We start from the raw sequence: 12,317 nt of genomic DNA on the forward strand, positions 1-12,317 counted from the left end.
CTGGTTGAGGCTCAAAGGGAAGGCCAAGAAATTTCCCAAGCCCTTTTACCTTTCTATTCATTCCAATTCCAACCTACTTTTCTTTAGGTTAATTTGAATTCTTTGTAGCATTTGATTTCTTCAATCTTAATACACAATAAATAACAGTGCATATATGTATGTAAGTATACATATTTTTTTCAAATGAATATTTTGAGTGCCTGTTCTGTGTCTGACTCCGTGTTCAGGTTCCTTTTGAATAGGAGACCTATTCTTTATAAGCTTCACTGTTTTATGCTGAAGGAGAACAGATTATCTCACCCTGCTGCTGATGCTGCTGCTAAGTCGCTTCAGTCATGCCCGACTCTGTGCGACCCCATAGACTGCAGCCCACCAGGCTGTGCCGTCCCTGGGATTCTCCAGGCAAATACACTGGAGTGGGTTGCCATTTCCTTCTCCATTGCGTGAGAGTTAAAAGTGAAAGTGAAGCCGCTCAGTCGCCTCCACTCATAGCGACCCCATAGACTGTGGCCCACCAGGCTCCTCCATCCATGGGATTTTATAGGCAAGAGTACTGGAGTGGCTTGCCATTGCCTTCTCCGTATCTCACCCTAAAATATGCCATTTTGGCATGAGGAGCTAAAGGCAATGGAGACCTAGTAAGCCCAGGAAGAACTTGGTATCTCACCCTTAACTGTCTAGAAGAATTTAGAAAGGGGGCCTTTGCCAGTGTTACAATAAAGAGGGACCCCTTCCAGGGCCTGAGAGTGGGCTCTTGTCTAACACTCAGAAATGAATTGGCTGAGAAGACACTGGTGCTGACAAAGCAAGAGACTTTATTGGGAAGAGGCGCCTGGGTGGAGATTAGAGATTAGGTGGGTAGGATTAGAGAACCCAAGAGAACTGCTCTGCCATGTAGCTCAGTCTTGGGTTTTATGGTGATGGGATTAGTTTCCAGGTAGTTTCTGGCCAATCATTCTGACTCTGGGTCCTTCCTGGTGATGCACATGTCACTCAGTCAAGATGGATGCCAATGAGAAGAATTCTGGGAGGTGGTCAGACATGTGGCATCTCCTTTGACCTTTCCCAAATTCTTCTGGTGGGTGGGTAGCTTGTCAGTTCCATGGTTCTTACCAGGACCTCCTGTTGTAAGATAACTCATGCAAGTGGTTACTATCATGCCTGGTCAGGGTGGGCAGTTTTGGTTAGTGGTTCCCCTAGCATCGGGAAGGCAGCTATTACCAGAGATAACTTGAGAGATAATCTCTCATCTGAGAGATCTATTTTTTGCAGACAGGGCAAACATTTGTTTACCAAACATTTCCTCTTCTCCACCTATAAATTGTTTTCTTTCTCTTGAAGCCCTGGACCCCTATCACCTGCTCAGCGCATGGTGACATACAAACCATAAGTGTCTGGCTGCCTTCAAGTCTCATATGTTTGTGGGATTCCTGTACATAAGTAATTAAATTTGTTTTTCTCCTGTCAGTCTATCCTTTTTACTATTATGGGGAGGTTTTAGCCAAGAACCTAAAGGGACAGAGAGAAAATTCTTTTTCCTTCCCTTCAGTGCTCTGTGTTTTCCTTTATTAATTACCCTCTAGGTATTTGCTTATCTTTGCCCCAACTTGTATCAGTTCTGCTGAGGCCTCTTTGGTTATCCACACTAAGGTTAGAATCTTCAAAGGGTAAACAATACCTGAGGGGAGAGAGGCATGTTGGTAGCAGTGTACATCCATGTAAGCACAGCCTAAGAATAGGAATGCTTGGGGACTTCCCTGGTGGTGCAGCAGCTAAGAATCTGTGCTCCCAATGCAGAGGGCCTGGATTCATCTCTAGTCAGAGAACTAGATCCCACATGCCACAACTAAGACCCAGAAACAGCCAAATGAAAGAATAAATATATATTAAAAAAAAGGATAAGAATTTTCACTGAAACAATTAATATTGTTTGACCCTCTTAAACTATTCCTCTACACCAGAGATTTCTTAGCAGACCTTAAGGACTTTTTGCTTTGTTTTAACTAAAGAAACCATTCCATTTGGTGAGAAAATTTGTTCTCTCATATATCCTGAATTTGTTTGACTTTGTTTCACAGAATATATATCAGATAGTAGTTAGATCCATACTGATAATAAGTTTCTTGGTACATGCAATCCTTATAGATTTTTGACACATCTTTTCTGCAGTAATATAATGAATAAGTAAGTCCCTAGACCTGAAAATGGTCTCTTAATAAAGATCGCCAGTCCAGGTTCAATGCAGGATACAGGATGCTTGGGGCTGGTGCCCTGGGATGACCCAGAGGGATGGTACGAGGAGGGAGGTGGGAGGGGGGTTCAAGATGGGGAACACATGTACACCCGTGGTGAATTCATGTTGATGTATGGCAAAACCAATACAATATTGTAAAGTAATTAGCCTCCAATTAAAATAAGTAAATTTAAATTAAAAGAATAATAAAACTAAAAAAAAAAATGAAATAGTAAATTCATCAAAGGTATTCTGGACACCATAAATTATTTACCAAACCTAGCCTCCAGAAAGAATGCATCCCAAACAGAGAAACCTCATTTTAAAGGACACTCAAGGCCAAATAAACTGTCTTAATTTGACAAATGTTGCTTAACAAAGTGTTTACAGCACATATTTCCAGATATGAAATTTGTTGCCTTAACTAATCATCTTTGTCCTGGGGAAAATAAATGAAAGTCAACAGAAAACTGATCTCCTAGATGTGTGGTTTTAAATAAATAATGATGATGAGAGGGAACCATAGGTGCTGAACCACCCTGTGAATTCTTAAATCATTAAAGTAAGCAGCCCTGGCAGAACAGTCCTCCCCCATCCCTAAGTTTCTGCATAATAAGAGAATTGTGAAAAAAAAAATCATTTCTTATCCAAATAAATCTGATGGTATTTTTTTTTAAATAGTAACAACAAAAGAGGGAAAGAAATAGGTTGCTTGAAAGCCAGGCTGTTTTGAAACAATATTTGCTTTTTCTTTGTTGATTGTTTTGTCTTGCCTTCTATTAGACAATTCACAATTGTGTTGAAACTCAAGTATTTTTAATTCTCCCATTTATTCTTGAAACCTAGGAAAGCAGAGACCATATGGCATAGCTATAGTTAAAATAAGCTTTATCATCATCCTCCCAGGGCCCTGAAAGTCATAAACTATTTAAGTCCCTTTGTTCAGTACTCTCTTCTCTCCCAAGGCTTCGAGTAATGGCAAAAACCAGCACAGAAACCAGTGGTAATAGAAAAACCAGCACAGATACCAACGAAGGTGTCTTAAGTTTCCATTTGATCATGTATCCCTTGCTCTCATCCATGCTTCCCTCAGCCAGAGCTTATGTTATTGAACATGGAAGCAAGAACCATGTGTTTAAATATTTTACAGATTTTGTCACCCTTGGCCACTATCTGCACTGATGTCTATCTCAGAGTGCTACAGAAGTATCCATAAGTGGAGATGACACTCCCGAGGTATTCAAGCCAAAGCATTTTTGTGACTATCTAAATACATGAAACTTGCTTTTCTGTATGAACTGACAGCATTTATAAAAGACACGAAGTTGAAATGGAAAAGGCCATTGTTAGCTAAATGAAATGAACATGTTTATTGACTGAAAATCACGTGGAAAGACTGTCTTATCTAAGTGTCCAGGGCACCTGCTGTTATTCTAATCTTCCTAGTTAATGGTCTCCAAAGCATGCTCCTTCCTCTTATGTCTCAACCCCTGCCTGGGCATGACACTAATGACTATATTGGCATTTTACATTATTTTGTGTGATTCTTAGTTGATCTCTGTCTCCCCAACTGGACAGTATAATCCACATCAGAAGGGGCCATACCTGTTTTGCTCATAGCTGTATCTCCTGTGCCTAGAATATTATCTTGTCCACTGTAAGTTTTCCATTATGGGGAAGAAAGGAAAGGACAGATTCCTATGAAGTGGAAAATTAGGGGAGGAATGTAGTTAGAAGTTAGTTACTGGAATAGTAGATATGCTGAAGTTCAATGTAAGACACTGTATGATAGGTAGAACAATGATTGTCCATGTCTTAATTTCTGGATCTTATGGCTATGCTACCTTTATATGGCAAAACAAACTTAGCAGATGTGATTAAATTAACGGTTTTGAGGGTTTTGAGATGGGGAGATTATGCTAGATTATTCAAGTGGGCCCCCTATAATGACAAGGGTCCTTAAAGTAGAAGAGAGGGAAAGAAGTCAGAATGAAAAGAAGGATCTAGACTCTACTGTGGTGTTTGCTAATAGAGGAAGGGAGGAGCCTGAGCCGAGAAACATGGGCAGCCTCTAGTAGCTGAAAAAAGGCAAGGAAATGGATATCCCCTGGAGCCTCCAGGACAACACAGCCCTGTTCACAACTTGATTTTAGTTCAGTGATACTTTTGTTAGGCTGAGAGCCAAAGAATTGATGCTTTCAAATTGTGGTACTGGAGAAGGCTCTTGAGAGTCCCTTGGACTGCAAGGAGATCAAACCAGTCAGTCCTAAAAGAAATCAAACCTGAATATTCATTGGAAGAACTGATGCTGAAACCGAAGCTCCAATACTTTGGCCACCTGATGTGAAGAGCCAATTGTTTGGAAAAGACTCTGATACTGGGAAAGATTGAGGGCAGGAGGAGAAGGGTGAGACAGAGGATGAGATGGTTGGATGGTATCACTGACTCAATGGACATGAGTTTGAGCAAACTCCAGGAGACTGTGAAGGACATGGAAGCTTGGAATGCTGCAGTCCATGAGGTTGCAGAGTCAGACACAACTTAGCCACTGAACAACTACAATCTTTGTTAGACTTATACCTCCGGAAATGTAAAATAATAAATTTGTTTCATTCAGGCTGCTAAGTTTGTGATACTCTGTTACAATAGCAATAAGAAAGTAGTACAGGACCCATTAACATTTTCCTTTCCTTTTCTTTTTTTTTTTGGGCATTTCCATTTCTGCTAACACTTTCCTTTCCTATATATTACTAGGGACTTCCTGCCAGTGTATCCCTGAGGTGACAGTTTGTTTAAGGAGCTAGTTTTTTTTTTTTTTTTCCCTGTAAGAAGTAACAATTATAATTATAATAAGAATAAAATAATAGGAGTGTTTCTATAACAATTACATAGCATCAATTAATATATATTAGGGGTTTTGTAAAAGTGACATTGTACACAGAACACTTAACCCATAGTAGCTTACCATGGTTATGCTCTTAGATTTGGAGAAGAGGGCCTCCTTGACTGAACTCCATGACATAGAAGGTCCCAGGGAAGCCCCAGATAGTAGAATCACATATACCCACAATTAATTTATTAAAAAACAAAACAAAACAAAAAAACCTGAGTACCTGCATCACTCAGAATCTTTTCCTCAGTGCTGGCACAGTGTCACCATAGCACAAGTCAAGGGAGTGCTGAACCAGAGTAACTCACCAATCCTATGAGGTTATCACTCATGACTAACACTGATCAAACCCCAAGTCTTGTCCTGGGTCCTTAAAAAAGAGGAAACTGCAAATGCAGTGGTGCCACTGCTCATGTCAGAGAGGGGCAAGGGACTTTAGAGTACAGGGAGCATTTGACTAGAGGTATTTAGGTAACAGAAAAGACAAATGAATCCTTACATCTTCTTTGATAGCATGAATGCACTGAATTCTTCCATAATATTGAAGAAGGAATTCATAGGGCCTGGACTCCATCTTAGGCCTGTTCATGCTGATCATGCTCAGCCACCTTTCCAATGGACTCTGAACTCTGTGTTTAATGCCTATTAAAACAACAACAGAAGGGTAAGACCCCCTCAAGACAAGGGAACCTTGAAGATCATATCTAGGTTACTTATTGCCTAAGAGAAAACATACACTAATCACCCCTTCTCCAGACAGGCCGTAAATTTTTCTGTATCTATCAGAGTGTAACCTCGGGTTTATTGATTATTGGCTAATTGTTTGACTCTTTGAGCACATGAGCACATAGCATGTGAATAATGGGGTTACTGGGATTGTATTTTCCTTGGTTTATGTAAATCTCAAGGAGTTTGGAGTGGCAGGTTCAGACACGTACACATGGGGTATACAAGATTTTCACAAATGCTGGTCGGGGTCCTTGGCTAAGAGGAGACTCTGCCTTGGGCCCGCCAGTGTAATAAACTGCACTCCACTATCTGCATTATCCTTCTGAGTGAGTTTGTTTCCCGGAACGCATGGCTACAACAATATCATTTCCTAGTGTTTATATGATTTTCTTTCTTTCATTTTCTTATGTTTATGGTTCTAGAAATACTTACAAATTAATAGGCACATAGCTATTGAAGAACATCATTCAATATTAAATGACTCATGCTTTCATAATTTTACCTTTACATAGGTATAAAGCTTTTATATATCTGTATATATATATATATATATATATATATATATGTACAGAAAATAGAAATTCTTTACATGCTAATAAGTATAAAGTATATCAATTTTTTACACGAGCAAGGATAAGGATATGGAAGACGAGAGTTGTGAATGGTGTTATTTTTATAAGACTATGTATAGTTGTTATAGTCACGCATTCCAGGAAACAAACTCACTCAGAAGGACAATGCAGATAGTGGAGTGCAGTTTATTACACTGTTGGGCCCAAGGCAGTCTCCTCTTAGCCAAGGACCCTGACTGACTGTTGTGAAAACCTTGTATACCTTAAGTGTACTGCTCAAGCTCACATCCCCAAATTCCTTAAACCTAGCCTGGAAAGTGTTAAAGGGAGATACAATCAGGTTACAGCCATGATTCATAATCAGAAGCATCAGCTGGTTATATATTGTAGCCTACACCAACGGGTGCCATAAAGATTATAAAGGTGACTGACTACATAGGGGAATATTACATTCTTTTCAGTGACGGGAAATCTTGGTATGGAATCTAGTGTTTATCAGTCCGGGACCCCAATTTGGCTGTAGGTATGTTATCCCCATGGCTACCAAGCACATGGTCCAAAGCTCACTGAAAGTGCAAGATGGAGTTTCCTTTTTCAAGATGGAGTCAGCTCAGTGTGTTCCTTTCCTCCCTCATAATGATTTCACTTTTAAAATTAATATGTTAAAGAATGTTTCCCTAAAATTAAAAGCTTTATTTACCTAACTTTGATTTAAACATTTTACATTTGTTAATCATAATTTGCATTCTTTACTTTAACAGATGATTTTGACTATTTTAAAAATCCTGTTTTTTAAGTATGTTAACAAATCTTTATTTTAAAAATAATTTACATTGTTATAAACATATATTACATTTTGCATATTTTGAGTATAATTATATTTTTATTCTTTACAACATTACTAAAAAATTTTCACAATCTAAAAATTAAGAGTTCTGTTTTGAGATTCAATGGGAATTTTTAGGACTTAAGCCCAGGAAGCAGCATCTCAGGTTACCCTGAAAGAACTGCTCCAAGGAGGTGAAGGGGGAGCCAGGATATGTAAGAGTTTTGCAACAAAGGGCAGGTAGTAGGAACACAAGATTAGTATTAATAAAAGAAAACTAGGTATCTCAAGTTAAGAGGCAGTCCTGTCTGCCTCTTGGTGACCCCATGTATTGTTTGATAGGCTCTCATAAACTGGTGCAAGCCAGCTCCAGCACACCGTCTCCAAGTCACAGGGCTAATAGGTGGTCAGAGCAGAAGTGTGTCCCTGGGTCATATGTGAACTTCAGAGCACTCCCCCTCATAATTCTTTGGTTTCAGATCCAAGGGTTCTGATTCACTAATTGAGAGGTGAAATCACACACCTACTGGTCTTGCAATCTCTTCACTTCCACTCCCCTACCAACTTTGAGTTAGAAGAAAGCTAAGCACAAAATATCCTTGACTATGCAGCTAATGAATGTGATAAGCTCATTTGAAATTTCACACTTGCTTCTGAAATGGTTCCACTCAGTTCAGTGAGCCTTTAAATAGGCACCATTTCAAGGCTGTGATGGCTTACCCATTAGTGGTTAAGTGATTTGCCTTAGGCTACTTTAGGAAATTACTTTAAATCAAAACCTCCATATGATAGAAATCTGTATTGGAAGAGTCACTAGAACTTAAGGCAGCAGGAAGAATACATTTTACTTTCAAATACATTATTCTGGGGGAATCAAAAGGAATGCCGATTATCTAGGAAAAGGGTAGTCCACATCTAAACTACTGTTAGCAGTGGGCCAACAGGAGTTTCAATGGGTTCCAACAGCTCCCTTGTTTGGAACAGGGCCTCTCTTGTCCTGCTAAATCTTCCTGGCATTTGAAGAAGAATCATCACAATAAAATAGGATTTAAGTTCTAAGTTTATGTTGAAGCCAAGTAAAAGTGTTTCATATAGTGTCTCCTTAAAATAGTAACTTCTAGCTCTTAAAAAATTGTTTTGCATAACTTTTATCTCATTTGTCTGCTTTTTCTTTCTTGCTGACCTACTAGAAGGACACAGATGAGGAGAGGACAGAGGTGGCCCTACTCACCAACTGGAAAGAGGCAGGTGGCTTTGCCATCAGAGAAGCAGATGCATGGAAACAGTGCATTTATAAAATGCCTAGAGCCCTTAGAATTGGACATGGAACAACAGACTGGTTCCAAATCGGGAAAGGAGTACATCAAGGCTGTATATTGTTACCCTGCTTATTTAACTTATATGAAGTGTACATTATGAGAAACACTGGGCTGGATGAAACACAAGCTGGAATCAAGATTGCCAGGAGGATATGCAGATGCCACCATCCTTATGGCAGAAATCGAAGAACTAAAGAGACTCTTGATGAAAGTGAAAGAGGAGAGTGAAAAAGTTGGCTTGAAACTCAACATTCAGAAAACTAAGATCATGGCATCTGGTCCCATCACTTCATGGCAAATAGATGGGAAAACAATGGAAACAGTGACAGACTTTATTTTTTGAGCTCCAAAATGATTGCAGATGGTGATTGCAGCCAGAAATTAAGAGATGCTTGCTCCTTGGAAGAAAAGTTATGACCAACCTAGGCAGCATATTAAAAAGCAGAGGCATTACTGTGCTAACAAAGGTCTGTCTAGTCAAAGCTATGGTTTTTCATGTATGAATGTGAAAGTTGGACTATAAAGAAAGATAAGCACTGAAGAATTGATGCTTTTGAACTGTGGTGTTGGAAAAGACTCTTGAGAGTCCCTTGGACTGCAAAGAGATCCAACCAGTCCATCCTAAAGGAAATCAGTCCTGAATATTCATTGGAAGGACTGATGATGAAGCTAAAGCTCCAATATTTTGGCTACCTGATGCAAAGAGCCAACTGATTAGAAAAGACCCTGATGCTGGGAAAGATTGAAGGTGGGAGGAGAAGGGGATGAAAGAGGATGAGATGGTTGGATGGCATCACCGACTCAATGGAGATGAGTTTGAGCAAGCTCCAGGTGTTGGTGATGGACACGGAAGTCTGGTGTGCTGCAGTCCATGGAATTGCAGAGTCAGACATGACAGAGCAACTGAACTGAATTGAACACCTGCTTAAATCCTGTTTCTGAATGCAGGACAACACTGAGGTCCCCAGCAAATGCAGAGCCTGGGGGCCTGATGTTGCTGATAGAAATGAGGCTCCACTGAGGGAGTGTTTAGGGGAAGAACGGAGCTTAATGTTGGTGGGAATGTTCTGTGGCGTCAGTCTAAAGTGCAAGGCCAAGAGGTAATGAGTAAACAAGATTCCAATTATGTATAGCCTTTTGGTGTTTGGAATTGAGGGTAGTAGCTGAGTCAATGGAGCTTTTTGATGTGGCTGATGTACCCAAAGAAAGGCAATGCCAAAGAATGCTCAAACTACCGCACAATTGCACTCATCTCAAATGCTAGTAAAGTAATGCTCAAAATTCTCCAAACCAGGCTTCAGCAATACATGAACAGTGAACTTCCAGATGTTCAAACTGGTTTTAGAAAAGGCAGAGGAACCAGAAATCAAATTACCAACATCCAATGGATCATGGAAAAAGCAAGAGAGTTCCAGAAAAGCATCTATTTCTGCTTTATTGACTACGCCAAAGCCTTTGACTGTGTGGATCACAATAAACTGTGGAAAATTCTGAAAGAGATGGGAATACCAGACCACCTGACCTGCCTCCTGAGAAACCTATATGCACGTCTGGAAGCAACAGTTAGACCTGGACATGGAACAACAGACTGGTTCCAAATAGGAAAAGGAGTATGTCAAGGCTGTATATTGTCACCCTGCTTATTTAACTTCTGTGCAGAGTACATCATGAGAAACGCTGGGCTGGAAGAAACACAAGCTGGAATCAAGATTGCCAGGAGAAATATCAATAATCTCAGATATGCAGATGCCACCACCCTTATGGCAGAAAGTGAAGAGGAACTCAAAAGCCTCTTGATGAAAGTGAAAGTGGAGAGTGAAAAAGTTGGCTTAAAGCTCAACATTCAGAAAACGAAGATCATGGCCTCTGGTCCCATCACTTCACGGGAAATAGATGGAGAAACAGTGGAAACAGTGTCAGACTTTATTTTGGGGGGCTCCAAAATCATGGCAGAAGGTGACTGCAGCCATGAAATTAAAAGACACTTACTCCTTGGAAGGAGGGTTATGACCAACCTAGATAGCATATTCAAAAGCAGAGACATTACTTTGCCAACAAAGGTCCGTCTAGTCAAGGCTATGGTTTTTCCAGTAGTCATGTATGGATATGAGAGTTGGACTGTGAAGAAAGCTGAGCGCCAAAGAATTGATGCTTTTGAACTGTGGTGTTGGAGAAGACTCTTTAGAGTCCCTTGGACTGCAAGGAGATCCAACCAAAGGAGATCAGTCCTGGGATTTCTTTGGAAGGAATGATGCTAAAGCTGAAACTCCAGTACTTTGGCCACCTCATGCGAAGAGTTGACTCATTGGAAAAGACTCTGATGCTAGGAGGGATTGGGGGCAGAAGGAGAAGGGGACGGCAGAGGATGAGATGGCTGGATGGCATCACCGACTCCATGGACGTGAGTTTGTGTGAACTCTGGGAGTTTGTGATGGACACAGAGGCCTGGTGGGCTGCAATTCATGGGGTCGAAAAGAGTCGGACACGACTGAGCGACTGAACTGAACTGAACTGAACTGATGTACCCATGCCGACAGTGGTCAATGATTTCGGCTACAAAGTTGCTTTCTCTTAGGGCTGGAAGATGTGTAAAGAGTGGCTCAGGAATAAATGGTCTTGGTTCCAATCCTGCTTCGTACAAGACCCAAATGTATCATTTAGTGCCTCAGCCTATCCCCTCGTTAGACTGAGCAGGACTCTGTGGGGCCCTCTTGGATACAAAATATTTCCTTTTCCTGGGAAAATGCTTCATTCAGCCTCCCAGACCTTCCCTGAATACCAAAGCGCACATTCAAATAGTTACTATTCAGGAAAGGGAGGGGATGCAGAAGCCTTGAGGGTGTGATCAAGAAACAATAGCGCAGCAATTCAAGCAGGGCCTGTTTCTTCCTCAAAGGATACACAGAACCAGATCTTTGACTTCTTCTGCAGGAACTAATCCACCCCCATCCGGTGGAGAATGGTAACTTCAGGCTGTGCACAGGATTCCTGGAGCCCCGCCCTATTACCTCACCACCAGCCAATCAGAAGAAAGTGTACATGGTTCAGTTCACTTCAGTCGCTCAGTCCTGTCTGACTCTTTGCAACCCCATGGACTGCAGCACGCCAGGCCTCCCTGTCCATCAACAATGCCTGGAGTTTACTCAAACTCATGTCCATTGAGTCAGTGATGCCATCCAACCATCTCATCCTGTCTTAAAACTTCTCAAATTTTGCTGTTGAGGAGACACTGCTTTGTGAAAGTGTTTTTACTTGTGGCGAGTAAGAAAGCCTTCTTCTGTGCTTTGGCTTGGTTGTACCTTTTGACTTGACACCCACCAAGAGGCAAACCCCATTTTCTTTCTCTCTTTTTAAAACAGTTATGTGTTTGACTGCACCAGATCTTAGTTTCTGCATGCGGGATCCCAACCAACGATGGAACCCAGGTCTCCTGCACTGGCAGGGTGGAGTCTTTGCCACTGGATTACCAGGGAAATCCCCAAACCCAAGTAACACTAGGATTTCTGTCCAGAGGATGGAATTAGGTAGTTTAACAACTGCTCCAGGTGGCTGTTATCAAAAGGCCAATTCGGGAAACACAGCTGTGGTATCTTGTAACTTGATATGTCGTCCTGGCTATCGCCTTGCAGATTATTAGAAATGCAGAATCTCAGCCCCAGACGGATACTGTGTGCATTTTAACAAGATCCACAGGTGATTTCTATGCACAACAACATCTGAGAAGCCCTGTTCTAAGTCTCTAGTCACT

The 12,317-nt window shown here is 41.0% G+C and overlaps 1 protein-coding gene across 1 annotated transcript in view; it reads left to right on the forward strand.

Moving 5' to 3' along the window:
* LOC139181472 (RNA polymerase II elongation factor ELL2-like) overlaps positions 1 to 12,317 on the forward strand; it is a 143,436-nt gene that overhangs the window by 20,385 nt on the left and 110,734 nt on the right. Inside the window, exon 3 of the mRNA XM_070784996.1 lies at positions 9,518 to 9,669. Coding sequence (XP_070641097.1) covers positions 9,518 to 9,669 — 152 coding nt within the window. The remainder of the gene's footprint in view (positions 1 to 9,517; positions 9,670 to 12,317) is intronic.

The sequence above is a fragment of the Bos indicus genome, chromosome X (assembly GCF_029378745.1).
Source record: "Bos indicus isolate NIAB-ARS_2022 breed Sahiwal x Tharparkar chromosome X, NIAB-ARS_B.indTharparkar_mat_pri_1.0, whole genome shotgun sequence".
NCBI classification, from domain to species: domain Eukaryota; kingdom Metazoa; phylum Chordata; class Mammalia; order Artiodactyla; family Bovidae; genus Bos; species Bos indicus.